Genomic DNA, 27,077 nt, shown 5'->3' with positions numbered 1-27,077 from the left:
TTTTGGATTCTGTGGGCTATCAAGCAATAGCTCCTTTTAGGCTTCTTAGACATTGGGCCAATGGTACTTAAATTTAGCCACTGGATATATTCTTCCAAATCATAGCTTGAAGATAAACTAAAGGGCAATATGAGCTCCCATTAACAACACAACAAAAAATGTTTCTAGTAATTATTCCAGTCGTTTTCTCTGAAAAAAGTCCTGTCCCACAGATTAGCTTAAGGGATAAATAAAGAATATCCTGATTTAACAGGAAAGTTTTAAGATAATTTTTCTTATGTGGTCTTGAAATGAAAGGCAGTGCCCGTTAAGCAGAGAGAACTGGGATTCTTATCTTTTCCCTTTGTCTGCTCTTTCCTAGTTGAGTAACCAGGCAATTTACAGTAAATTGGTGAGATTTAGGAATGGAATGCTGGGGTGTGTTTAAGATGGTATTTGCTCAGGCTATCCAGGAACACCCAAACCCTGTCCTTGGCACAACACTTTCTCTAGAAGACTATCAGAGAAATGTGTGCATGGAAAAACAAAGCTAAGGAGCTGAGGCTTTGTCTTCAAACCCCAAAGCAGAAGCCTGGTGTTCCAGGCAGAGCCTTCTGCCTCATCTTGGTAGCTATAAGGAGTCTAAAAGCAAAACAGTCTCCATTAGGCCTCTCTTTGTATCTGGAACCCAGACTGAATCATGGACCTTCCTTCTTTAGTACAAAGAAAAACTGGAATATGGCTTTCATGAGAACTGTCGTCCCAATACCTGACACAGAGCTGGTATAGGCCTATCGTATACGAATTTGTTTAGTTCAGATCAGCTTTCTTCTTTCCTCGTCATGGGATAGGAGAGATGCTGGAATTGGGGAGAAGGGGAGATAGGATCTCCCTTCAGTTAACCATAGGAGCCAACTGGAGGCAATGCACTGGTCTTCAGCCATTACAATCCCAGATTCTCAGAGTTTGGGTTTGCGGCTGTGCTCTAAATAGATACATGTCATTCTTAGTAGGTTGAATCTATTTCAAAATTGCTCCAAAGATTAGTTTTCACAAGGTGTCATTTGATGGCCTGCTTCTTCATCTCAGCCCTGTTGAAGGCTAATTTTAACCTGAGAAAAGTATACTTGTTTAGGTTATATTTATATTCGGTAGTGGGATATGAGGATTGTAAGAGGAGAAAGGATGAACAGGTCAGGTCTCTCTTTTTTCCATCACCTAAGACTTAGGCTGGGTTTGGTGAGAACCTGCAGGAGCTTTCTGCCCGAGGCACAGTAGAAAGAGAGTGCAGTGCTTTGAACTGAAGAGAGGAGGGCCAGTCCACTTTGGAGAAAGTATAAAGTAGCCGGGGAGTAGCTCCACATTTCTTTGTCTCTTACTAGATGTTTTACCTTTTATTTCTTGTAATCCTCATGAAAGTTTTTAAGATGTGAGTTAGGACTGTGAAATATGGTTTTAGTTTCTTACTGTTCTTTATATTTTTTTTAAGGGTTCCCTACCAAGAATACACCACATATGTGCCAAATTTGCAGTAAAGGGGTTGTTTATTAAGAAACTCATTGTAGTTTTTTTTTTTAAAGTAAAACACGTCATAAATACAGATCATAAATTTACTTCATGATTTTTCACCCTGAGAACACACCTGCTGTGGTTTGAATGTTGCTCTCTCCTCCAATATTCAAGTTTAAATTTAAACTCTAATGTGGCAGAGTCAGGTGTATGGCTTTTGGGAGAACTCTGCCCTCATGAATAGGTTTAGCTACTCTTATGAAAAGGTTTGATGGAGTGAATTTGCCCTTCTACCTTCTGCTACGTGAAGACACAGTGTTCCTCCCTTCCAGAGGATGCAACACACAAGATGCAGTCTTGAAAGCAGAGCACAGCCTTCACTAGATATTGGTGCCTTGATCCTGGGCTTCCCAACATTCAGAACTATGTGAAATAAATTTCTCTTCTTTATAAATTACCCAGGCTCAGAGACATTTTGTTATAGCAGCACCAATGAACTAAGACTACATCTGTATAGTTGTCACTCAGTTTGTGAAATAATTAATATTTATTTTCTATTTTATTGATTTCTTCTATTTTTGTTATTTCTCCATCTGCCTTCTTTGAGTTTTGTTTGCTATTTTATTCATACTTCTTGATGTATAGTTAGATCATTGAACTTTAGTCTTCCTTCTTTTGTAATGTTTGCAGTGTTTAGTCTTTCTTCTTTTGTAATGTTTGCAGTTAAGGCCATGAATTTACTGAACACACATGGTCAGTTGCATTCCATAAATTTTAATATGTCATATTTTCAGATTATGAGTTATATTGACTTTAATAGCTCAAGGATACATATTTTAATCTCTAAGATAACTACTTTTTTAGCATTTCAAATATATTTTTAAAATTCTGATCCAATAATCATGTACTGTTTTTTAAAATAGATTTTACTGAAATCCTATGTTTTTTAATCAATATTTTAAAATGAAGGCACTTAAAAGTCTATCTGGTAACTTCAATGTATAGTCCTCCTTTAAGGTTGTTTCTGATTTCTATTAGTTATTTTTTTCCTGAGTTCCAGGTTTTGTTGTTATCTTCTAGTATGCCTGGTAATTTCTGATTAAATGTCAGCTGTGATATATGCAAAGTGGAGATAATTTAATGCTGTAATGATGTTATCTTCCTTCAGAGATTATTTATTTTGATTTTGACTGATATTTAGTCTGGGGGTAGGTGATCTAAAAATTCAGTCTGGAATTGAACTGATCAGAAGCTATGTTACAGTTTTTATGTAATTCCCTAAATGTATAGCTCCAGGCCTACAACCACCCATACAGAATCTAAATCCTGAGATTCAGATAGGCTCAGAGGTAATTTTTGTGATATAGAAATATAGCTGAGCCTATGAAATGACTTTTGAATCTCCTGACTGGCCATATGGATGAACATATCAGGTCTCTCTCTCTCTCTCTCTCTTTTTTTTTTTTTTTCTCTATTTCTTCATTCAGATGTTGCTTGCTTCAGGAGAAAGCAGTTAACATACTTCTTATGTTCAGGAACTATAACCCTCCCATTAGACAAAAAAACATTGAATTTGTCAAACTCTTAATTCATCAAATTGAGTATTTTTCCTGAGATGTAGAGGAAGAGAATATGCAGAGGCAGAAACCTAGTAAGATGAGAGGATATCATAACAGTGTGTGTGTAGAGTAAATGAATAAATGCATACTCAGAGCATAAATAATTCAAAGACTATTTGATTAGGCATTTTGAGTTCCTTGAATGTTAAATTTCTACAGCATGTATTTTTCTCTAATGCTATATTTTGGACTCTGCTCAAGAGCTAATCTCAATGAGATTATAATGTAGGCTATCTATGTAGTTTTTGTTCTGGACCAAGACACTTTTGAGAATGAAAGAGGTGGTAGTAACACTGTTGGCAGGACAATAGGGTAAGTTGAGGCTGTCATGAGTAAGCTCGTAAGCATGGTGTCCCTTTTTTACTACTAATATAGATCTTTCCTATAGTTTGGAGGACATGATACTAGGGTCACCTATAATGACTCTGAGCTTACCAGGTGCTTTTGTTTGGGAAAGAATATGAGCTGGCAATTCTCAAAGGGAGAAGAGAAAATAAACTAAAAAGAAAAAAAGAAGAAAGGAAAGAACATTAATAAGAACTCCAAGAATAATCTCTTTGCCCAGGAAAACAGGTAGATGTTAGCATGTGGTTATGAGCAGGGTGAACTGAGACTGAGTATAGTTTAGAATGAAAATCATTCACATGAAAAGGAAACAAGAATGTGTAGAATGGGGTGGCAATAGGTGCAAGCTTTATAAAGCATAAGAAAATACACTCAAGTTGAAATTATTTTTAAATATCACTTATAATAAGGACATTGAATAGAGAACAGGATCACACCCTAACAAGTCAAATTCATTGTACAAACCATAAGTACTCATGCTTACAAAAAATGCTTTATTGGGCTGGGGAGATAGCTCAGTTGGTAGAGTGCTTGCCTCAGAAGCACAAGGCCCTGGGTTCAATCCCCAGTACTGCAAAAAAAAAAAAAAAAAAAAGCTTTATTATAGATGGAATTTTTTTCTTGCCATATTTTATTGATGCATTATAGTTGTATATAATGATGGGCTTTGTTGCATATTTGTACATGCACATATATAACAATATAATTTGGCCAATATCACTGCCCAGCATTTCCCCTCTCCCTCCCCATCTCACCCTTGGTCCTTTTCCTCTACTGATCTCCCTTTGATGTTCATGAGATCCCTGCCCCCTCACCTTTCTTTTCCTTTCTCCTCTCTGGCTTCCCCTATGACAGAAAATATATAACCCTTGACCTTCTGTGTTTGGCTTATTTTGCTTAGCATAATGGTCTCAAGTTCCATTCATTTTCCTGAAAATAACTTGATTTCATTTTTATTTATGGCTGAATAAAACTCCACATTTTCTTTATCCATTCATCCATTGGAGAGCACAAAATTAGTTCCATAATTTTGGCTATTGTGAATTGTGCTGTTATAAAAATGGCTATGCATGTGTCACTATAGTATGACTTTAATTCTTAAGGATAAATACCAAAGGGTGGTATAACTGGGCCATTTGATGGTTCCATGTCTAACCTTTTGAGGAAACTCCATACTGATTTCCGTAGTGGTTGTACTAATTTAGAGTTCCACCAACACTGTGAAAGTATTCCTTTTTCTCTACATTCTGTCCAGCATTTACTATTGTTTGTATTCTTTTTTTTTATTGTAAACAAATGGGATACATGTTGTTTCTCTGTTTGTACATGGCATTAAGGCATACCATTTGTGTAATCATACATTTACATAGGGTAATGTTGTTTGATTCATTCTGTTGCTTTTTACCTTCCCCCCACCCCTCCCACCCCTCTTTTCCCTCTATATAGTCCTTCCTTCCTCCATTCTTGCCCCTCTCCCTAATCCTAACTCTAACCCTAACACTAACCCCTCCCACCCCCCATTATGTGTCATCATCCACTTATTAGCGATATCATTTGTCGTTTGGTTTTTGAGATTGGCTTATCTCACTTAGCATGATATTCTCCAATTTCATCCATTTGCCTGCAAATGCCATAATTTTATCATTCTTTATGGCTGAGTAATATTTCACTGTATATATATATATATATATATATACACCACAGTTTCTTTATCCATTCATCATTTGAAGGACATCTAGGTTGGTTCCACAATCTGGTTATTGTGAATTGAGCAGCTATGAACATTGATGTGGCTGTATCTCTGTAGTATGCTGATTTTAAGTCCTTTGGGTATAGGCCAAGGAGTGGGATAGCTGGGTCAAATGGTGGTTTGTTTGTATTCTTGATGGCTGTCATTCTGATTGATGTGAGATGAAATCTCAGTGTAGTTTTGATTTGCACTTCCTTAATTGCTAATGATGTTGAACATTTTTCATATATTTGTTGACCATATGTATTTCTTTGGAGGAGAGTCTGTTTAATTCATTTGCCCATTAATTGGATTATTTTCTTTTTTGGTGTTAAGTTTTTTTAGTTCTTTATACTAGAATTTCCTCCCATTCTGTAGATTCTTTCTTCACATTCTTAATTGGGTAGAAGCTTTTAAACTTGATGCCATTCATTCATTCATTCATTCATTCATTCATTCTTGGCATTATTTCCTGAGTTTTAGGGCTATTGGGAAAGTTGTTGACTCTACTCATATACTGGAGTGTTGATCCTATGTTTTCTCCTAGGAGTTGCTCAATGCAATTATTTTGATGTGGCAAATAATGACAGAGAAAAGGAGATAGGGTTTAAATACCTGCCTAGTACCTGAGGAATGGGACAACTTGGATCTACAATGCTGTAGGTCTGAGGGTAATGGCAAAGAAACTAGTAAAACCTAATGTTAATCAAATTGTTAGAATAGCCAGTTGACATTATGATGAATTCCTTATATGAAACCTTAAAATATGAAAACTGCTTTCATAGAGGAGGCCAGAAGAATCTAAGACCTAAATGGAGAGTGGAAGATTGACTTTTTCAGTTAACTATATATGGTGCATATCACTTGTATATGAATTATTTTCTTGTCATCATCTCAAGTAATCTACCTCTTTTATAATTGGTCCATTTTTCTGCTTTATTCATTCAAAATTTCTAGTTTCTTGGTATAGTAATGGCTGTGATCACTGGGTTATAGAAAACCATTCAGAAAGTAAGGAAGGCTAAGAAATTGTAGGAGTAAACGTTCATGGCAAAGGGCAAAAACTTACTCTGGAAGAAAAAAAAATCGTATAAAAAGAATTAAAAAAATGTGCACATCTGGATTTACAGAGCTCATGTTAAAACCTGGCAAAGACAAAAAATATCACAAAATTGTTGAGCTAGCCAAAATTATCTTTTAATGATTGTAGCTCCACACGGCAGCCATTTGAAATCCATTTTTCTGAAATCAAGGTTGTCCAAAGGAATTTTTCTTCACTGTGTGTGTTCTTATAGTTGACCCTGCCTAAAATCCAGGCTGGGTATCCCTTGGAGAACAACTAATGATCTATAAGAAAGGAATGTCAAACTTTATCTTTGGAATTCAATCCAGATGATTTTATTGGGTGATTTTCAACCCAATTTGAAAGCCTTAGATTCTGTTCTTATTTTCATTACTTTTTATTGCTGTTTGTAATTCCCAAGTCTATTCTTTACCTTTTTGTTTAATCTTTATTATTTTATTATTGTTCACGCTTTGTAGTGTAAGCCCAGAATTGCTTTTCATATTTCAGCCATTATTTTTTCCTTTATCAGATATGATTGGGTTCCTTAAAACAGTGCTTATGAATCAGTGTTTGAAGAGTCAAAATTATGGGACAGATTTTTTTTTTAACTTTGAGAAGAGCCTTCCTTGAGCTCTTTTACTGGATTTGATTGCTGTTTCTGTGACCTCCCATCAAACAATGTATCTTTCATGGTGGTTGTTTCTTCTTTTCTGCTTCTCCATTGGGCTATAAATTTCAGGACAGCAGAATCTATCTTTTCTCTACAGTGCCTACAACCAGACCTTGAATATAGTAGGCACCCACATATTTTGAAGACAATAGAGTAGAAAGGGGATTTTAGGAAAGATGAGAAAATTTCTATACAAAGCAGCATTTTCTAATCTGATTTCCTACCATAATGTGCCTGGTCTCTCAGTGGGAGATAAAGCATCTGTAGGCATAAAGGCATATTAAAGGCTTGGAGAAACTCTATATTGTGGGAACTTATTTTATTTAACCTGGTGTTCCTCAAATCCATTTGACCAGTACACTTTTCTATCAGGGCTCTGCAGTGGATGGATATAAATTTCAAATTAATTTAAGCCCAGAAGGAGATTGAATGGCTTATGTCAGTGGGAAGAATTCCTGGAGAAGCTTCAGGATATCAGACTGGGATTGAAGACTCATAAATCTCTTTCCATCCATTTTCTCTTCTGCTTTTGTTGCTCTCGTGTTGGGTACTTACTAGATTCTATCCTACTCTGGACAGTCCTGACTCATGACTTCTCAACATGCTGGGAGAAAACCTCTGGTGACAGGAAGAATGCTGATTTTTTACCCATGTAAACACCAGTTCTTCTAAAGGATTTGGTCTTTGCGTGGGACATGCATGCATCCTTTGGACCAATCACTCTTGTCAGGGGAGGAATTTATCAAGAATGGCTGTATCTAGGCCTTTTGCTCACCTATGTGGCCTGGTATGTGTGGTGGGGTAAATGTGTAAATGTGCAGAACTGACTACTTGAAGAGGAGGGTTAGGAAAGCTTATTGGGAAGAGCAGAAATAACAACTCCTATTCCTTCAACAACTATTTGTTGAACCTTTCCCTTTAGGCATTGTTGTAGGCACTAGGAACATAGCACTGAGCAAATTAGGTGGCTCTTTCTACCTCTGGTGAACTTACATTCTAGTGGGGAGGCAGATTTAAAAACAAACAAACAAACAAAAAAAAACTTTAGTAACACATATGGCGTGTTCCATAGTGATAAGTACAGGAAGAAAAAATAAAGTGCAACAGAGGAGTTGGAAGTGTCTGTGGAGAGAAGGGAGTTGAAATTTTAACTGGGGTGGCTAGGGAAAGCCTCTCTGATAAGAAAGTGGCTTTTAATTAAAGAGCAGAGGAAGTGAAGGAGGGGCCTTGCAGACATTGCCTGCAGAGCAAACAGCAGGCGTGAAGGACCTGAGGTGAGCCTGCCTGGACTGTCTGAGGGAGAACGTGGGACCAGAGGGGTGGCCACAGGGAAGAACAGGAGAGAATAGTAGGAAATAAGTAAGGTCAGGGAGTGGTGAGTAGCTGAGTAATGCTGGGATTTGGGGTTGTCGTAAAGAGCTTAGCTTCATTTAGGAAAATGGCAACCAGCAAAAGTTTTGAGCAGAGGAGTAGCAGGGTCTGATTTCTGATTTGCCTGCTCTGGCTGCTTAGATGAATATACAGCAGGGAGGGCAGGAGCAGACAATCCAGTCAGGAAGCCAGTGCAATAATTCAGACTGTCCTGGACATGGACCAGGGTGGTAGCCATGAAGGTGCTGAGGAAGTCCAGTTCTGGTTGCATTTGGAATGTAGATCCAACAGGATTTGCTGATGGAATGAGAGCAGGATATGAGAGAAGGAAGAGTTGAAGATGACAACAAGGCTTTTCCTTGAGCAATGGAAGAATAGAGTTGGCACTCAAGAGAGGGAAGACTGCTGAAGAACTGGCTTGAAGGGACTATCCAAAGGGCTTGTTTGGGATGAATGAAGTTTGAAATGTGAATTAGAAATCCAGGTGGAGGTATTATAGATTTGGAAAAAACCCTGGCTAAGGATGTAAGTTTGATAAGTCCTTGGACTTCCTTGGGCTTTTGAGATCACCCGGGAAGCATGTGTAGATGGGGAAAGAACCATTTAAAGGATGTGTTTTGGTGGTACCTCAGACATTAACTTTTTATTTTAGAGCATCTGTTAGTTTCTCTTAGAACACTACTAGTATTTTCAGACATAGTTTGAGATATGCTAAACTAAAAGGACATACCTTTATAATTATCTCTCTTCATAGCATATAGAAGTTAATTTTCTTGAACCTTAAAAATACACTTCTAATTTTCCAGTGTGAGTAAAGTATCTCAGTCAAAGTACTATACTACTAGTAAGAAACTTTGTGGAAGTATATAATCTACTATGGGAGTCTGCATATATTGTGATTTAGGTAGTTACTGTGATTGAGCCTTAAAAATCTCTAACTTTTTGAGATATTTTATCTGATTTTAAATGTTACAGAGTCCATTCCTTCCATCCATATTATTCATTACAGATGAATGTGCAAAAGTAGCTATTCAGTTTATTCAGAATAAACTGTTCTTAACCTCATGAAACTGGGGGAGGGGGATTTATAACTTGGCAAAGTGTGATTCAGTAATGAGTAATTCTGAAGTTCTCAAGGAAGTGGGTTGAAATGGTGGAAAGTCTTGTGCTGAGCTCTGAAGGATGTTTAGAAAAGGTAGAAATGGGGAAAGAACTTTTTTTTTTGTAATGAATGTGAGAATCTAAGTACATAAAATGGAGCAAGGAGTTTGTTGAAGAGAATGGGAGGTAAAAATCAGAATAACACACAGATTCATTTTCTGCATTGGTAAATGAGTGCAAACCCCTCTGGAGAGAGTTTGAGAAATGTTATTTTGCATATATTTGGCCACCTGGCCATACTCCACACTCTACTTTGTGTTCTGGAGAACAGTTCATTATTGCAGTTTCCTTAGGTGATAATAACAGTTTTGGCAACTTCATGATTTTAGACCACTCTCTTGGCTGGTGCTTTTTTATCTGTAAAATATAAAGGTAGTTTTTAAATATTAGCATTTCTTGGAGGATTATTGGTATAAATTTTGGAAAATTCATCCTACTTAGGAGTGGTCATATTCCTGGCATCTAAGAATATATACCTTGTCTCTATTTAGTGATTAATGAATTGATTGGTTTCCACCCAATTCTTAGTCCTTTCTTGTTTTTTGTCTGATAGTTTTGTTCTTACATGAAGTACTAAGTTAAAAACAAAATCCTATGAAAATGCTCCTGTGCGTGATGGAGTTCTAGGAGTGACTTTTCATGTCATTAATTTCCCCTAGTTAAAAACTCTTAGTTGGAAGTTGAAAATAAAATGTTGGCATAAAGTTTGTACTTATGGCCAAAATTGGGTCATGCATGCCACTTTCCATTCCAGCAACAATCCTTGGCACAAAATACTAAACTCACTGGTACTTTTGACTTGAGGAGTGGGACATTTACTTTGGATGATAAATAAGTATGAGAAATCTGTGTCTTTTGTATGGTCTTGTAAAATTCTTATCTTTTTTTCTCCCACAACTATTGAATTATTTTCTTTGAGTTGTGTGAAAGAGAAGATGCCTATCAGATAAGCGTTCAACGTGACTGTGTTAAGCAGCCTTCACTCTCCAAGAAAACCGCTTTACACCTTCTCTTCTCTCTTCAACCCCCACATGCCTCCCTCCTCCTCACCATCAGCTCACTTGTATTTCATTGCAAAAATATGAGTCCTCAGAAGCCCTCATTGTCACTCCACCAACTCTCCCAAATCATCCACCTTTGAACCCGCAGAGTCTGCCTTCCCTGATAGGATAGATAAGCTCTGTTCCTCTCTAAAACTGGCACTCCCACCTGGGATGTGGATATCATTCCTTCTCAATAGATCAAGATTGCTTGAGTTGCTTTTGTAATTATTCCACATCTTTCCTGCAGCATTAATCTGTCTCTACTAGATCATTCTATTCACATTCCAAAATGCACATTCCAAAATGCTGTCACGTCTCTATTAAGACAAATCCCCAGTGTTATGCCTTTGTCTACTTCCCTCTCCACTTTTCATCTTTTCTTGGTAGCAGTATTTCTCAAAATAATTACCTCTACTCCTTTTTTCTACTTCTTCACTTGTCATTGTTCATGTGGTACTTGGGTGTCCATGGTAACTCCTCTTGTCAAGATTCACCAGACTGCCATCCTGCCAAACTCACTGGTCCTTTCGTAGTTCTTCTCTTATTTGGGCTTTAGGCAGCCTAGGACTCAGCCGATACACTTTCCTTATTGAGCTCTTTTGTCACCTGGCTATGAGTAAAGTCTGGTTTTCCTTTATTTGTTACTCCTTTTCAATGTCCTCTGCCAATGCCTTCTTTTATTCCTATGAAAGGTAGAGTGGTCCAGTGTATAGATCTTACCCCTTTTCTATTTATATTTACACTCAGGGTTGTGTCACCTGTCCAATGGTCTTGAATACTGTTGACCTGTTGATGTCTCCCCAATTTTGTCTTCTGGGTCCACCTTTTCACTGGGGCTCATGATAGGCATTTTCTATGTGAAACTTCTAAACCTCCTTACTTCGGCCTTCAGAACCCTATGCCCTTATCTATCTTTACCCATGCAGCTTCATTTGTGGCTGTTTCTTCTATTTTCCTCCTTTAGCTTCCACCACACCTGATTACTTAGTACTTCTCTGCAAACCTCCTTCCTGTCCCAGAGGTTTTGCTCTTGCCATTCTCTTTGCTAAGAATGTTTTTAATTCAGATTCTTGTGTGGCTTGTACCCTATGCCAATGTCAAAAATATTTCTTCAGAGGTCTTGCCTGACCATCTTGCTTGAATCTAGTACCCTCTTACCTGTTTCATTTTTCCTTCTTTGTACTTATCACTACTTTAAATCATATCTTATTTCCCCCCATGAGAAGATGAATCTAAGGAGAGCTTATAGTTAGCCTGTTCTTTCCTGTATCCCTCAGACGTAGAGCATTTCTTTGATTATAGTAGACTCTCATTAAGTTTTCATGAATGAGGGACTAAAGAAATGAAAGAATACTACACAATGTTTTATATATAAACCATGTGATTATACCTTCACCATGTTTTGAATCCAAGGTACAGCTAAATGTTTATCTTAATAGACTGGCTAAACACAATGTAAAGTGGCTGGTTAGGGACTGTTGCATGAAGACCCCATAAAGGAACTTCCTGGGTGTGACACATGTGGTATCTCTTTTTGTTCCCTTTTTTGGAAATAAAATATGTGGTTTTGTTTGGTTCTTCCCATGCAGCTGAAGAATAAGTTCATGAAAAAACTGCCTCGTGATGCAGAAGCTTCCAATGTGCTTGTTGGGGAAGTCGACTTCTTGGATACTCCATTTGTTGCCTTTGTTCGGCTACAGCAGGCTGTCATGCTGGGTGCCCTGACTGAGGTCCCTGTGCCCACAAGGTAGGTTGCTCTCCCACCTGCTGGGGTCTGGGATGTGCTTGTAGGGAAATGGCTTCCCTTCCAGGCTAGAGGATCAGAATGAGGGATATATCCAGTACATTCAAGAGGTTTAATTTGCAATAATGGCTAAGTCTCACTTTTATGCCATCAGATGTATCAAATTATATAGTTCAATAATCTGTTGGGCAGAGGACTTTCTTCTTATGGATTATTCTACTCAATCTTTCCAATAATCTCTTAACATACAAACTACAGTGTTCAGATTTTGCAGATGAGGAAACTGAGTTCAACTTGTACAAAGTCGTACAATTAGTAATTGGTCATAGTTGCTTTCATTTGTTCTGTGTCTAATCAGAAAATGGGTAATGAGTTCATATATGCACACACACACACATATATATACATACATATAGGTATATGCACATACTTATAAGATTCTTTTGACTTTACACCTAAATTCGTACACTTTATATTGATATATATTATGCCACATAAAATTTTGCTTCAAAAGAAGCATGCCACTGTTGTTAAATCATGTGCTCATCACAGTGTACAGCACCTCAGAAGCCATCCTCTTCATCTCCTTTTGAAGCTGAGGTTGGTAGAGTTATGTAGCCTGATTTATGAAGTGCAATTAGTTGAGTAGAAGTTAATGCTTCACTAAACTTATGCTGAGGAAGAGAAGCTTGTATCTTCAGGTTGACATCAGGAAATTATCATATAAAAGAATTGGGGGATGCTTTCTGTGGGTCCTAGGACAAGGAGAGGTGACCTTTGCTCTCCTCTATTCCCTTCCCCCCAACTCCCCCAACAGGAGGGAAGGGCTATGAATCCTCCTCAAGGAACGCAGGTGGTCTGAGCATGATTAACCAACAATGACGAGAGGCTCAAGATTTATTTTGAACTGAATTAGGAATATTAGGAGAAAATTTCCTTAAGGCTTCTCAATTCAAGACATTCTTCCTAATTATACAAATATTTTTTGAAATTTCTTAAAGACACTTAAAATAGGAATAATAAATAGGCAGTCATTAGACAAATAATAGAAGAAAGGAGATGATCACAGTTTATTCAGTTACTGGGATTATTGTGATTTGTTTTATGTAACTTAGTTTTTTGCTTTAAAACATTCCAGCAGAGCTTTGCAGTTCTATCTGAGCAATCATCTGGCAAACTGCTGACTCAGACCATGGCTGGAGTCCAGATTGGTGCCCCAATGGCTTTATTTATGTCTCTTTGGACTAACTTTACTGGGGCTTGAGAGGGAAAAAAAAAAAAAAAAAACACATGCCAAGAAATGTTAAAGAAAATTGCTCTTCCCTTTTCATTTTTATTACCATTTTCTTTAGAAGCTACAAATTAAAAAAAAAAAAAAAAGAAAAGCTTAAAAGGCTTTTTATTTAAACAATAATATGCATGCGCTGAGTAGCAAATCATGACCATTTTTGTATCCCTCTTATCATCTGCTCCTGTCTGGCTCATACTTTTTTTCTTTTGTACTGGAGGGAGGAAGTATTTGTCTAGAGGTGAAATACAGCATCATTTGAAATAACAAGGGGAGCCAAGCAATTCAAGGGAATGTAATTCAATAATATCATAAAACTATTTCAGGGCAGTAATCTGAATAATATATCCTTGCATGTTAACATTTTTCCAGGAAACTGTTTTATCCATTTGCTGTCCTCCAAACCAGTGCAAGCTCTAATCACTGAGTGGGGAGTCTCATTAGCTTTTTTGGATGTGAGTAATGTGAGGCCATTTACAATGGCTTCATCCTGTGAAATCCAATAAAGGAAATCCCACAAGAAATGTGGCAGTCATTGTGGGAGGACTGTGTCTGCAGTCCACGATGTGCTTTAATGTGCATGTGCTGTTCTATTGCAGGAAGACCTGAAAGGTCTGTTTTGGTGCATATATTTTTTGTGGTCATTTTTTTTAAGGTGGAGGAAAATTTTGCTATTATTATTACTATTCCTAATAATCTTACTACCGTGCACCTTTACAGAGTGTAGCCCTAGCAACTTCCCTTCCTTATGTAGAGTTCACAAGTTTCTCTACTTACTCTATTACTTATTTTACAGGCACTTTGCTGTCATATCTGTTCACAGAGGCAACCTCTCACTCATATTTATGAGTTATATATGGGATAAATGTTGTTCTAACTATTTTATACTTGAGGGGTGCAAGCAAAGGGAAGATTCACTATCAGTCCTGGAAATAGAACTGCAGATTTCTGATTCAGGCCAAATTTTATGGAGAAACTAGGGAGATACCTAGAATGGGATAGAATAGAAAATTTTAGGAATCTCCATGAAAAATGACAAATCCCCTGGGTCAATTTATCCTTTTCTGACTTTGATTTGCACATTTAAGGCAATGATTATTCAGTAAGCTTTAGTTCTCTAAAATCTTAGAATGTTTGCCCTTTTGTCATTGCTATTGTGTATTATAAATAATTACTTGCCTATAAGAAAGAGTTTGTTCTTAGTATTTAAAATGGTCTTTATAAAAACTATTAGAGGGATTGGGTTGGATCTCTTGCTAATTCAGTTCTGTCTTGTCCAGCAATCGAATTGTTAGTTTCTGTACTGCATGTAATGTGGTTGGTTATGGTGGGTTTGTGGTCCTCATGAATCTATTGTGGAAGCTACAGTTTAGCCACATTTTCCAAAGTTGCTAAATATGAATAATGTGTTATTTGATTTTGAGAGAAGGGAGTAAAGGATTGGTACATGCTGAGTTTATTCTAGAAATAGCTGTGCTGTATCAGGAGTGGGGGTGCACATCTTTTCTGAAAAGATTAAGTGGTTTAGGAAAGCTGGCTCCTTTTCTGATATTATGCTCTGTTTCTGCCTATAATTATTTTGTGAATGTGAGTATAGGCCATTGGTTCCGGACACGGATCATCTGGTACTTCTTTTTGTTGTGCAGAATGCTAGAGGCATCTTCCCCAGGCACAATTAGTTTTTTGAAAAAGCTCACAGAAGTAGAAAGGGGATTCATGAAGATTCTTAAGACAACTAGACACCATTAAACATTCTAAGTCCGACTTGTTTCTAGTGATGAGTGCATAAAAAGAACTCAGTAACATAAGTTAATTTCTTTTCTCTGAGCTGTCAACATGGACTGTGTCCTTCCAGCCACATAAATGTGATGTTTACTCTAATTTGTTAATAAAGAAAAAAGCTTCTGGTTAAAAATAACATCTGTCCATTGACAAAAAACAGTTTGAGTCATGAAAGGAGTTTTCAGTACATTATAAAAGCTGAGCTTGGCAGGATGTACCTCAATCATAAAAGTTGTAACAGCTTTTGCTTCTTTGAGGGTTAAAGGGAGAGAACATGTTGCAGGCAGAGGAACTTCGGCTGGCTGTGTTGCTCTGTGTTAGTCCCTCAGAGTTCTCAGCCTCATTTCCATAATGCAGTCCAGATTATAGGCTGCTTAAGGGTCCCTGTTCCTACAATGAATTCCTGCACTTGGAGTGATGTTCCCTACTGCTTATGGGTGCTCAGATTCCCTCTGTATATCATTTTACAAGGTTCATTTACTGAATTGTTCCTGTCTGGAGTTAGGTAAAAAATGTTGCCATGTTGTCTGTTTGGCACTTGGTGATGATTCATTAATGAAGAAGTAACCTTTTTAAGAAAATATAATTACTTAGGAGAGAGGAATAATGCCTTTATATCTAGGTTATGAACCCATATAATTCCGTATCCTGAGTGTCTTGCTGTAGTACACATCAGAGACACTGTTGATCTGCCACTTCCATTAATTCTTGGATACATTTAGTGGAGTCCAAAGAGTAAAATTTTATGGAAAATGTATGTCTTAATCTCCGGGGATTTGATTCAGAGGTTCCATGACTCTGTTAGTTCTTAGGATAGTCACTCGTCCTTGCTAAAGTTTATGGTTGAGGACTATTAGTGACTGAGAGTGGTTTTTTTCTCACTAACAAGACAGTATTTTTGTTTTTTTGCCATCTAGTCAACCTGATAATTAACTTGTATCAGTTGATACATATTGATAGGATAATATGTATTTTTAAGCTCTTGTCCTTACAGGTGTGCTAGTGAGGGACATAGAGTACTTCTGGAAAGATTTTGGGTATTATGCATTACTGAAAAGTTAATGTTTAGGTACACTGAGATAATAAAAAAATGGCAGGCAAAGAAATTCATTATTTAAAAAATGTACCAAGTAAAGGACCCAGGTGTCAGGTAGTTTCTCTTATAATACTGAACCTGCCCAATTGTACCCAAAACTAACATACTATTGTCTTATTTGACAGCTGGTTATTTGTAGATAGGCTTATTGAATTGGAAAAATGTAACCAGTACTAGTGTTTCTCAATGGAATTTGTATTTTGTTTTATTGGCAAAATATTTTTTTTGTAAGTGTTGCATTCAAACCAGTGATCAGCCCCTTTAGAAAGAAGCCCTTTACTGCCGTGGAGTAGCACTTTACAATGCTATACATGGTGGCATATAATTATGGAGTGGTCAGCATCAAAGGAAGAAAAATTCTAGCATCAATTGAACCTCAGGGATAGAGGTCTAAAGTGCAGTCCTGACAGTGGCTTCTTTCATGCCAAACAGACTTTCAAGCTGCTGATTGCTTTGCTTCTTCATTCACTGTGATCACACTTGAAAGTGAGGGTTCCATTCCACTTCAGAACTGGTTTCCAAGCAAATAAGTACTGAATGGTTTTATTGTATCCTAATAAAAAATCTGGGTCTTCAAAGTTTCAGATACTTCTTTTTTAAATACTCTTAATTTCTGTTTTGTTTCCTGTCTCCTTTGAATTGACTTTTATAGTGAAATAAAGGAATTATATATCCAGGGGCGTTTTGGAACAGGTCCTAACATTTTATAGAGTATTTGCTATTGATTCTTTTTATTTAAAGGGAGATATGGAAGTATATTAGTAATAAATAGAATTTGGCAAAGTAAAGTACAAAGCCTTTCCTTAAAATCTTGACTTTCTTGTCACAAGTTTTTTCCCAGGAGCAACCTGTGGAAGTTATTGTGGATAGTTTTTCTCTGTTGTTTCACAATCCTGGTATGCCAATAGGATGGGTAGTAATAGAATTATATGGTGAAAAGAACAGGATATAAGAGGACCTATGTGTATTCTGTTATTTACTTTTGCTTTGTTTTGTTTTTGGTGCTGGGATTTGAACCCAGGGAATCATGCATGCTAAGTATGCATTCTCCCTTTGAACTACATCCCTTGCCCCAGACATTTACTAGGCACAGACCTTGGGCTCATACATCACTTCTTTCAGCTCCAGCTTTCTCACCATTACACAGGAATAGTATCCCTGTCCTTTTTGCAAGGGGTTGCATAGAAAATTACAGAAGGTGATGAATGTGAAATCCTGCTATGTCAAATCACATAATGTCATCATTTTTTATTGTCCTCATTATTTTATTGTCCTTACCTGTTAGGTAAGACATGATCAATATCAAGAATAGGGTTTATCTAGTATTACCTTTTGTATTTTTTTCTTATTATTTATCAGGTTCCCTTCTCCCCGGTAGAGACATGCACCTTTGTCCTTATTATCAATGAAGGATTCCTTCCAACATGAAAAATGGGAATAAGCTCATTACTACATGTTTCAGGACCTTTTTGCTCTGGAGCAATGCTTTGTGCGGTATCAAGGAAATAAGTTAGAAACAAAATGGGGACACCCACAAAAAATTAAATGTCTGTGAATGATAATTTATTTTGAATTTCCCTCCTATTTCACTTTACTTACATTGACTGCCAGCTGTGGCTTACTTGTAGAAATTTGGTTTTGGTTTTTGGAAATCCAAAGATGTACTAAGTCTTTCTAGTTATTGGGCTTAATCAATTGGCTTCAAAGACTCCAAAAAGCAGTAGAGATGGAGAAAGAAGAAAGTTTAAAACAGAAAAGATAAATTGAAACTTTCCTGCTCAGTGAAGAAGCTTCTCAAGTTTTCATGGTAAATTCTTCTTTGCCTCCAAATAAACTGAACAATGAGATTCATGTAGTGTGAAAGACTATTTTCCATAGCACCAAGTCTATTACCTTCATTTAGAGATGAATCCTAGGCCTAACCCTTTCATAAATATGAACTAAGATGAACTTTTCTCAGAGTCATGTATATTGATGAAATGTGTGTTACAGCCTTTGCTTCTTTCCTTTTCCATTAGGTTCTTGTTCATTCTCTTAGGTCCTAAGGGGAAAGCCAAGTCCTACCATGAGATTGGCAGAGCCATTGCTACCCTGATGTCTGATGAGGTAGGGAACCGGGAAGATGGGTTTCTTTGAATGTCCCACTTGTGTTGCTTTCATACTGTGAATTGTCTGTGACAATATATTCAGTATGAAGTATGGGTTACTAAGATTTTAATAGCATGAGGTACAATAGTTTGTAGTAAATGCACAGGTATTCCCTATGCAGTACAGTTTTCAAAAAAGTAAGTCATGCATTTTGTGTTTGTACTGGATTCTAAACTGTGTTGGAATAAAACATTTTCCTTTCTTTTTAAAAAACATTTTCAATTCTTTTTTTTTAAGTTTTTAGTGGACCTTTAATTGTGCCTATTTATGAATTATAGTGTGATATTTCAATACAATTCTATACAATTTGGAATGATCTGAGGCACAGTAGGGTAACTATAGCTGACAACAATTAATTGTGTATTTTTAAATAGCTAGTAAAGAGGATTTTGAATGTTCCCACGAGGAACAAATGATAAATGTCTGAGGTGATAAATATGCAGTTACACTGATCTGTTTATTACATATTTTCAACTCTTAAAATTGATGTATGTTAAATATTCTTTGAAAAGTTCAAGGTCATTGTATCAACTTTATCTCTTAAAATATTGTTAATATATTAATTCTGGAAATTTGACTGTCCATATACTATATTTTTTCTAAAAATGATGTGTTTTATAAAATTATCAGTAATAAAATGGATAACACATCTTTCTCAGGTATCCGAAAAATACATGTTTCATGGTTTTCTTATTTTGTGGGAGGCATGCTGCACATCTGAAATGCATTAGTAACTGTTATTGCAGAGTTTCTAGTACTTTCCAGTTATGGCTTCATTACTCACCCAACAACTTGAATGTTGCTACATGCCTTTTAGATATGACAAAGCTGAACCAGTCTTGTGGTAAAGAAACACTTAGAATATAAGATCATTAATTTCTGCTTCTTTGTCTTTCTGCTTTGCTATTTTCTCAAATGTTATACTTTTGCTTCATTGATGGATTTGTCCATTTTCCCATGTTTTGTGTGGAGAATGGGGTGCTTCCTCCTTAGGGATAGAAGTTCTGTGTGGTGATTGCTCAGATGGGTGTTTTCCTCAAGGTCTGAGAGCATTGAAGCATAGCTATGCTGGTTCTTTTACTCTCCCCATTAAGGGACATATATTTCTCTCCTCACAGTGGGCTAATTAATTAATTAGTGAATTAATTAGTTTCTTTTTTAAGTTATTCATTTGAAGATGAATCAGTCAGGAATGCTTTAGACCACAGGTGATGGGTTTATAGTAGCTTAAACAATCTGCAGATTATTTTCTTACATAACAAAGTTAGGAAGTAGATAGTTGCTGGGGTTGGTTTAGCTTAACTGTGCTAATTAATTGATAGCTGCACACTTGCTACGTGGTCTTAAGATAGCATTTTTTTTTCCCCTCCTATCAAAATTGTAAGACTACAGTGTCTGCCTGCACTCAGCTCATCACCTCGCCTGCATTTAAAATAGGAAAAAGTGATGGGGTAATGTGAGCTATATCTTCCCCTTTTTGCAGGCATTCTAAGGCTTACCCAGGTAGCCTAGTTCTTATATCTCATTCATTGAAACTGTTGCTCTATATCTTCAGGGTTGACTGAGAAGGTGAATCTCTGACTCTCCAGCCACAGTGGTGGAGATGGCAAGAGAAAATGAGATTAAGGGTAGCAATGTCTGCATTTTTTCCCCTCCTCTCAACCCCACAACCCAAAGACCATTAAATGCTATTTGATTGACAACTTAAAAAAAATTCTTTTCCAGGAGAAGTGATTTAGTAGAAGTCTTTAAGAACAGGGAAGGAGATTGAACAGGGGCCATCTTCTTTTCTTGAGATTAAAGAATTTGACCTAGTTCAGGTTCAAGCATGAGAGTCTTGGTTATATGTGAAGAATTTTCAGATCAGTTTGAATGGAATGATTGACAAAAAGGCTTATGTACCTTTTGGAAACTCCTCCTTTGGAAATGCATATAAGAAACATGAATCTTTTGCATCCTTGGTGGTTTAGATATTACCTTGCCAAAAAATAGTCAGATGATCACTTATTTAAATCCATTTGCTTTGTGTTCTAACAATATAGGTAAGTTTTCTTTTTAAAATGGGTCACATTATTTTTGTACTTGATAACCATAGAGTTTGATCTTTACACTCACTTTAAATTTCTCCTTTTTGAATTTTCAGCAGTTGTTTGTCCCAGTAGTTTTAATTTCAGGGTATGACTTTTCAGTATATTTTTCCAAACTATTTTCATCTGGCTTCCATAGCAACTGTATCAGTAATAGTACTTTACCAAGGGGGAGCTGAAAGGCATGTAATTTTACAGTATTGATAAAAAAAGAAACACTTAAAAATAACCATGTACTCAGGCTTCTACATATATTCTTTAAGGTTATAATCTGAAAACTTAAATATTTTGGAAAAAAAGTAGGAGAATGTGGTTATAGGAATATCATGATGATTTTGGATTAGCATTCCCATGGTGGATTTGGGCTAGATGTGGTGTGAAGCATGTAAAAGTTCTCTTGTTAGATCAGTACATCTCTTATCATTCTTTAGGTGTTCCATGACATTGCTTACAAAGCAAAAGATAGGCAGGACCTGATTGCTGGCATTGATGAGTTCCTCGATGAAGTCATTGTACTTCCACCTGGAGAATGGGACCCAGCGATCAGGATAGAACCTCCTAAGAGTCTTCCGTCATCTGACAAAAGGTAAACTCTTAGGCAGTTGGGAATTTCAAGGTGCTAGGTTATACCCAAGAAGGAGGTTGCATTTTGACAAAGAAGGGGGGTCAAGCTACTACCCTAATATTTTTAGGCCCTCATGCATGTATTTGCTTACAAGGGATTAATTTTGTGTCTTTGTTTCATATTTTCTTGATATGGTAAATCACATATTATATGTTTTGATGTTCTTCAGTGATTACAAATTAGCTCAGATCACAATATTGGGATGAATTATAGGCATTCTTTGGGGATGTTGTTTTGGGGTCTCCTTGTATGCGTAGAAAGATCAGTTTGCTCAAGATGAGTTCTTTTCAGGTTTAAGAGGTTAAGAAATTGGCTGAGGTAGTTGAGGAGAAACTATTTGTTGGAAATCTATTGTTTCCCAGGTAAGTGTCCCTCTTATAAGATATACAAGTAATTCAACTTTTTATTTAATCTAATCATTTATCTTGGCTCTGACTGCAACATGTTAGAATTGTATGTTAGGAATGTTCTTTCTCCCAAAACTTCATCTGTCCATTAGCCAGCACTTACTATAGTTAGTGCTTCATTTTAGAAGCAAATGGATAAAAACTAACATCCACATGGACTCTGTTTCCTTGCTTAGGAAGAATATGTACTCAGGGGGAGAGAATGTCCAGATGAATGGAGACACCCCCCATGATGGAGGACACGGAGGAGGAGGACACGGGGATTGTGAGGAACTGCAGCGAACTGGACGGTAACTGATGGACCCTTTTGCCATTCACCATAAGGTTTTCTTTAGATCTAAATTTCCCTACATCTTTCTAAATTTACCTTCAGCATTTGATTCACTGGTTTGTTCATTTGTTCAGCCAACAAATATTTATAGTGCACCTATTAGTCATAGGCACTGGGAATGTAACAGTGAATTAAAACCCCTGCACTTGTGGGTCTTACTTTGTAGAGATGGGAGACAAGTAAGCAAATAAATAAATGTGGTGATGGTTTTATGATGAAAAATGAAGCAGAAGTAGGGACTTTTGTCATGGGAAACAGTATTGTGATTTTAGACAGGGGATCAGAGAAGGCCTTACAGAGAATGGCAACATTTGAGGAAAGTGCAGAAGGAGGTGGGGAACAAATCATGAAGGAAGGGTGTGGGTGGGAGGGAACTGCCACACACAGTGCCTGCTGGAGTGGCACTGGGATGCTGTGGCAAATGCACTGACCGCGGGGATGTCCAAGGGTTCAGTTGACGCCTGGTGAATATAGGTGGCAGGAAGACTGACTGGTGATGTACTAGCCTTTCCCAAGTACTCTCAGGACTCCATCTCTTCCCTGTACATTTACTCAAAAGTGAGTAATATAGAAATGAATAATTCACAGGTCGCTGTTCTGCCTCCTTAACCTGAAGCTGGGAATTCAGGTTTCCCAGATTGTTCCATCTGATTTTTTTTCATGACAGTTTTTCCTTCTCCACTATTACGTACTCCATTTCATTTTGGGGTGAGGAAAAACTTAAGCAGGAGAGTTTTTTATCCTGTCTCTTAAAAAACAACAACACTGTTTTAATAAATAAAAGAATTTTAATACATAAAAATGTATGTCGTTTTGGTTTGCATTTGAATCTTAATGAAGTCATTTCCTTCCCCTGATGAGCCACTTGAATTTCTCTCCCAAATTAAGAGAAAACTTCCCCCCTCCCCTTTACTCAAAGTTGAATACAAAATCCTTCCTTCCTCCTCCCTGCTTTTTCTGAGTACCGTCATGTATCACTTAATGATGGGGATGTGGTCTGAGATTTGTACCCTTAGACAATTCGTCATTGTGCAGATATCATGGTACACACTTCAGCAAACCCACATGGTACAGCTCAATCATGTGACACTTCTGATACAATTAAGAGGCAAGGTTATTACCAAATGTAGGAGGTTGCTGTCCATGTAACATGGTACACTGTTTTATAGTAAACTATTTTTTCATCTGTAGAAGGTGTTCATTCTAAAATACTGATAAAAAGTATAGTGTAGCAAATACATAAATTGATGATAGGGGTGTTGATTATCATTATCAAGTTTTACTTCCTATATGTAATTGGCAGCACAGTAGGTTTGTTTACATCAGCATCACCATGGGCACATGAGTGATGTGTTGCACTGGACAATGTTACCTTAATGTCACAGGCAATAGGAATTTACCAGCTCCATTGTAATCTTACGGGACCACCATCATACATGTGGTCTATCATTGACCAAAACATCTTTATATGGTACATGACTATAGTTCTTTACAAACCATTTCCATTAGAACTATCATTTTGGTTTTTCTACTCACATCCCAGATATCAGTGCTGGGATTTGGTTTTGTAAATTTAATCAGACTGTGATTTTACTCTTCCCTACTTCTCCTTTCCTAAGTGTACTGTGTATGTGCAGTGTTCCTGATGCCGTGCACAGCCCTGTGAATACCAAGAGAGCAGCAGCGGGGCAGTGAGTGCAGCTCAGGTCTGGCAGGCACCCAGAGAGATAGACAATTCTGATAAAGTGTGATAGCTGAGAGTGGAAATCTGGGTGCTGAAGTCAGAGTGCTGTGGAACCTCGAAAGGGGAGAGTTCTAGGCAAAAGCCATGGCATGCATGTTTAAGGTGGAGGATCGAGGTCTGGCTGGAGGGAAGTGGACTGATCCATCACTGTGTCAGTACTCAGCTTGTACCTTCTCCCATCACACACCTGCTGGCCTTCCTCCCTTAGCCTCTTCAGGTCTTTACCCCACAGTCACCTTCTCAGAGGCCTCTTCTGGCCACCCTTTCTAAAGTTTCAAATACCTTTTTTTCCAGTAATAGATAACCCTCTTCCTCGTTTAATGTTTTTCCTTGATTTTTAGCACTAAGCATTTTACTTATTTGTCATGTTTATTAGCTGCTCTCTGTCTCCCCAAGGTAAACCCCATGAGGGCAGGACTTTTGAGCCCATGTTGTTCACGGTTGTATCCCCAGCACTCAGAATAGTGACATAGTATGGCATATACAGGTGCTCCATAAACGTTTGTGGGATGAAACAACAAATGAATGAATGTGGAAAGGATGCTATAGCAAGACTGTCAAGGGCCTTATGTGATCTCACGTATTTGGATGTTTTCCTTTGGGCAACAAAAAATTTTATTTATGTACACAGTTCATTCTCACCTATAGGACCATTGGCTGGTATTTAGGAAATGTGACACTTAATTTAGAAACTGAAAAAGAGAAGTACATAGTTTCCTGGTCTCATCTTAAGTGGTTAAATAGTATCATGTGATTGATTCAAGTGTTTTAATAACCAATTCTTCATGGTTCTGTAAATTGTCTCTTGATGAATTTGGTGGTCTTTTATTTGTTTCTTACTTGGTCACATGTTTGCTTTCTCCCTTCCCAGGTTCTGTGGTGGACTAATTAAGGACATAAAGAGGAAAGCACCATTTTTTGCCAGTGATTTTTATGATGCTTTAAATATTCAGGCTCTTTCAGCAATTCTCTTCATCTATCTGGCGACTGTAACTAATGCTATCACTTTTGGAGGACTGCTTGGGGATGCCACTGACAACATGCAGGTGGGTATGGTTTTGGGGAGGACACAAATAGTACAACCAGATTGTCTTCCTCACCCCTACAGCTCAGTTAGAAGCAGATGGCCTTTCAGTTACTCAGCGTGATTTTCTTTCTTTTGCTGGATGCTGCATTTTAGTTTGCTTCTGGCTTGCTGCTGTATTTCCAGCATGTTAGTAATTACAAAAATAGCTCGATGAAATCTGGCTTGAGTCACAAGTGGGGAAAAGAAGGAGAGGAAATGAGGATCTACAATTCTATTTGGGCAAATGCATATCAGCTGCTTTACATTTGTGCCGTGCACAAGGTTTAGATCTACTCCATTGACCGTGTGGACCATATTCTGTTAAACTTGATCATCACACTCTTTGGGAATGCATGATTACCTTACTCTTTAACCTTTGCTCTTACATGAGCAAATAGTAATCAGACAATTGAGTGATTTGCTCAAAGTTGGATTTGCAAGCAGTAGAATTCACCTTAATGGATGCAAGGTGACAGTTGTGTCTTCCATACCTGGACCTGTCTCTCATTAAGCTGTAATGATTCTGGCGTGGCTTGTTTTGTATCATTAATTGTAACCACAATTTGATGATTACTTTCAAGGGGGTATTTGCCTTTTTTTTTGCATCAATAATAGCTACAGAAAGAGAAGATGTTTTTGATTCCTCTAATCAGAACAATAAGTATGAAACTACTTTTATTTGATCCAGTCATTAATAAAAATAGGCATTATGTTAGGTTGAATACAGAGGAGTGAAAGAGTCTGATATTCCTATGAAAAGAATCCAGTTCAAGCCCTTTCTACACTCTGTCCTTACTTACTAGGGTTTAACCAACATGACCTTTGTAAGTGCTGCCAGTCAGCTTATTTATTTTTTTTTAATGCAACTAATTTCAAAAATTACTTTTGTCTCACTTCAGTTTTCTTGCCTGGGCATATTCATATTCTAGATTTCTTCCTGAATACAAGGACGCTAAGATGTTATGTTGTCCCAAGTAAAAAGGGAGAAAGACTTTAAACATTGTTTTAGTTTAAGTGCCCTTATCTTTTAGCCCTTATCTGTCTGTACAGCATATTGCCTCAAAACATGGAGACTTGAAACAACCATTTTAAACTCCCTCTCATGGATGCGCAGTTTGCGCTTAGCTGAGTGGTCCTCTATACTTTGCAGTTCCATGGCTTCAGAGGCTGAAGTTACCTAATGACATTTTGCTTACATTCTGGTACCTGACTTGGGATGTCTGGAACAGCTGGAGTCTGGGGACTTTTCACATGACTTTTCTACATGACTAGCTTGGGACTGTGATGACTCCTAAGAATTCATGCTCCACTGGAAAGGGGCACTTGCTGCTCATCTTTGCTTGTTTCCATGTAAATGTGTACCCGTATTATTTTCTGGATTTTCAGAGAATCTGAAAAATTAAAAATCTTAATGAAATTTCATGACACTTAAATATTGGCAGGTAATTAACATTTAAAAAATAACTGTGCTGGCCAAAGAACTTCTATCACTATGTTATCCATGAGAGACTTCAGCACAGGTTTTAGAGACTAAACTTGTGGAGCACAGAGTTGAAGTACATAAAGAGTCTTCCCCATCTTCTCCTGCCACCCATTTGCTCATTTATAGGATAGAAGTTATAAACTAAATTATAACAGTGATGTCAGTAATAGAGTTTTTCTAAACTTTGATCTGTATCGAAGTTAGGCAGCGATTCTTCATCTATATGATAGCATAGTGTTCATTGAACAGATCATTCAAGGAAACAAGTGTAGGAGAAAGCACTGGGTAAGCATATGGAGGCCAGCATGAAGATAATAGAGACAGCCACACATTAAAAGAGTTAAAGGATCTGTAGTTTTGAGGGTGGTGAGAACAAAACCATTTTTTGTCCATCAGAATGTACAGAGACCTTGTGCAGTTAATTTTTAAACATTTTGTTTTCATGGACATTTTTCCCATTGAGGTGGGGCACTTTGTGCCACTTCCCACGTGTGCCCGTATTACCTTTTTGAAATGAATCACAATCTTTGCAACCTCCTAAGAGTTAACTTTAGAATGCAGCCTCTGAGAATAGGAGTGGAATATATTGAAATCTGTTTCTAACCCACCTATATTAATCAATTTCTATCCAAGTGAGTCCTTGAGAAAGTAGAGGACTCTGTTGTGTGGCATATGTAGGTAACATAGGATGACCACCCTCCCCTACCATGATATATTACCTGGGGAAGGCCTTACTGGTGAAATTATCTATTTTCAAAACAGTGAAGATTTCAGGGGAAACAGA

At 37.3% G+C, this 27,077-nt stretch overlaps 1 protein-coding gene across 7 annotated transcripts in view; it reads left to right on the top strand.

Moving 5' to 3' along the window:
- Positions 1 to 27,077, top strand: part of SLC4A4 (solute carrier family 4 member 4) — a 327,400-nt gene that overhangs the window by 201,926 nt on the left and 98,397 nt on the right. For all 7 annotated transcript variants that reach the window (XM_079152708.1, XM_079152712.1, XM_079152710.1 and 4 more), the window contains 5 exons: positions 12,082 to 12,239; positions 18,421 to 18,508; positions 21,069 to 21,223; positions 21,846 to 21,959; positions 24,616 to 24,790. In XM_079152708.1, coding sequence (XP_079008834.1) covers positions 12,082 to 12,239; positions 18,421 to 18,508; positions 21,069 to 21,223; positions 21,846 to 21,959; positions 24,616 to 24,790 — 690 coding nt within the window. The remainder of the gene's footprint in view (positions 1 to 12,081; positions 12,240 to 18,420; positions 18,509 to 21,068; positions 21,224 to 21,845; positions 21,960 to 24,615; positions 24,791 to 27,077) is intronic.

This window comes from Sciurus vulgaris, assembly GCF_902686455.1.
Source record: "Sciurus vulgaris genome assembly, chromosome: 9".
Taxonomy (NCBI): domain Eukaryota; kingdom Metazoa; phylum Chordata; class Mammalia; order Rodentia; family Sciuridae; genus Sciurus; species Sciurus vulgaris.
This window is presented reverse-complemented; position numbering and strand designations above follow the sequence as displayed.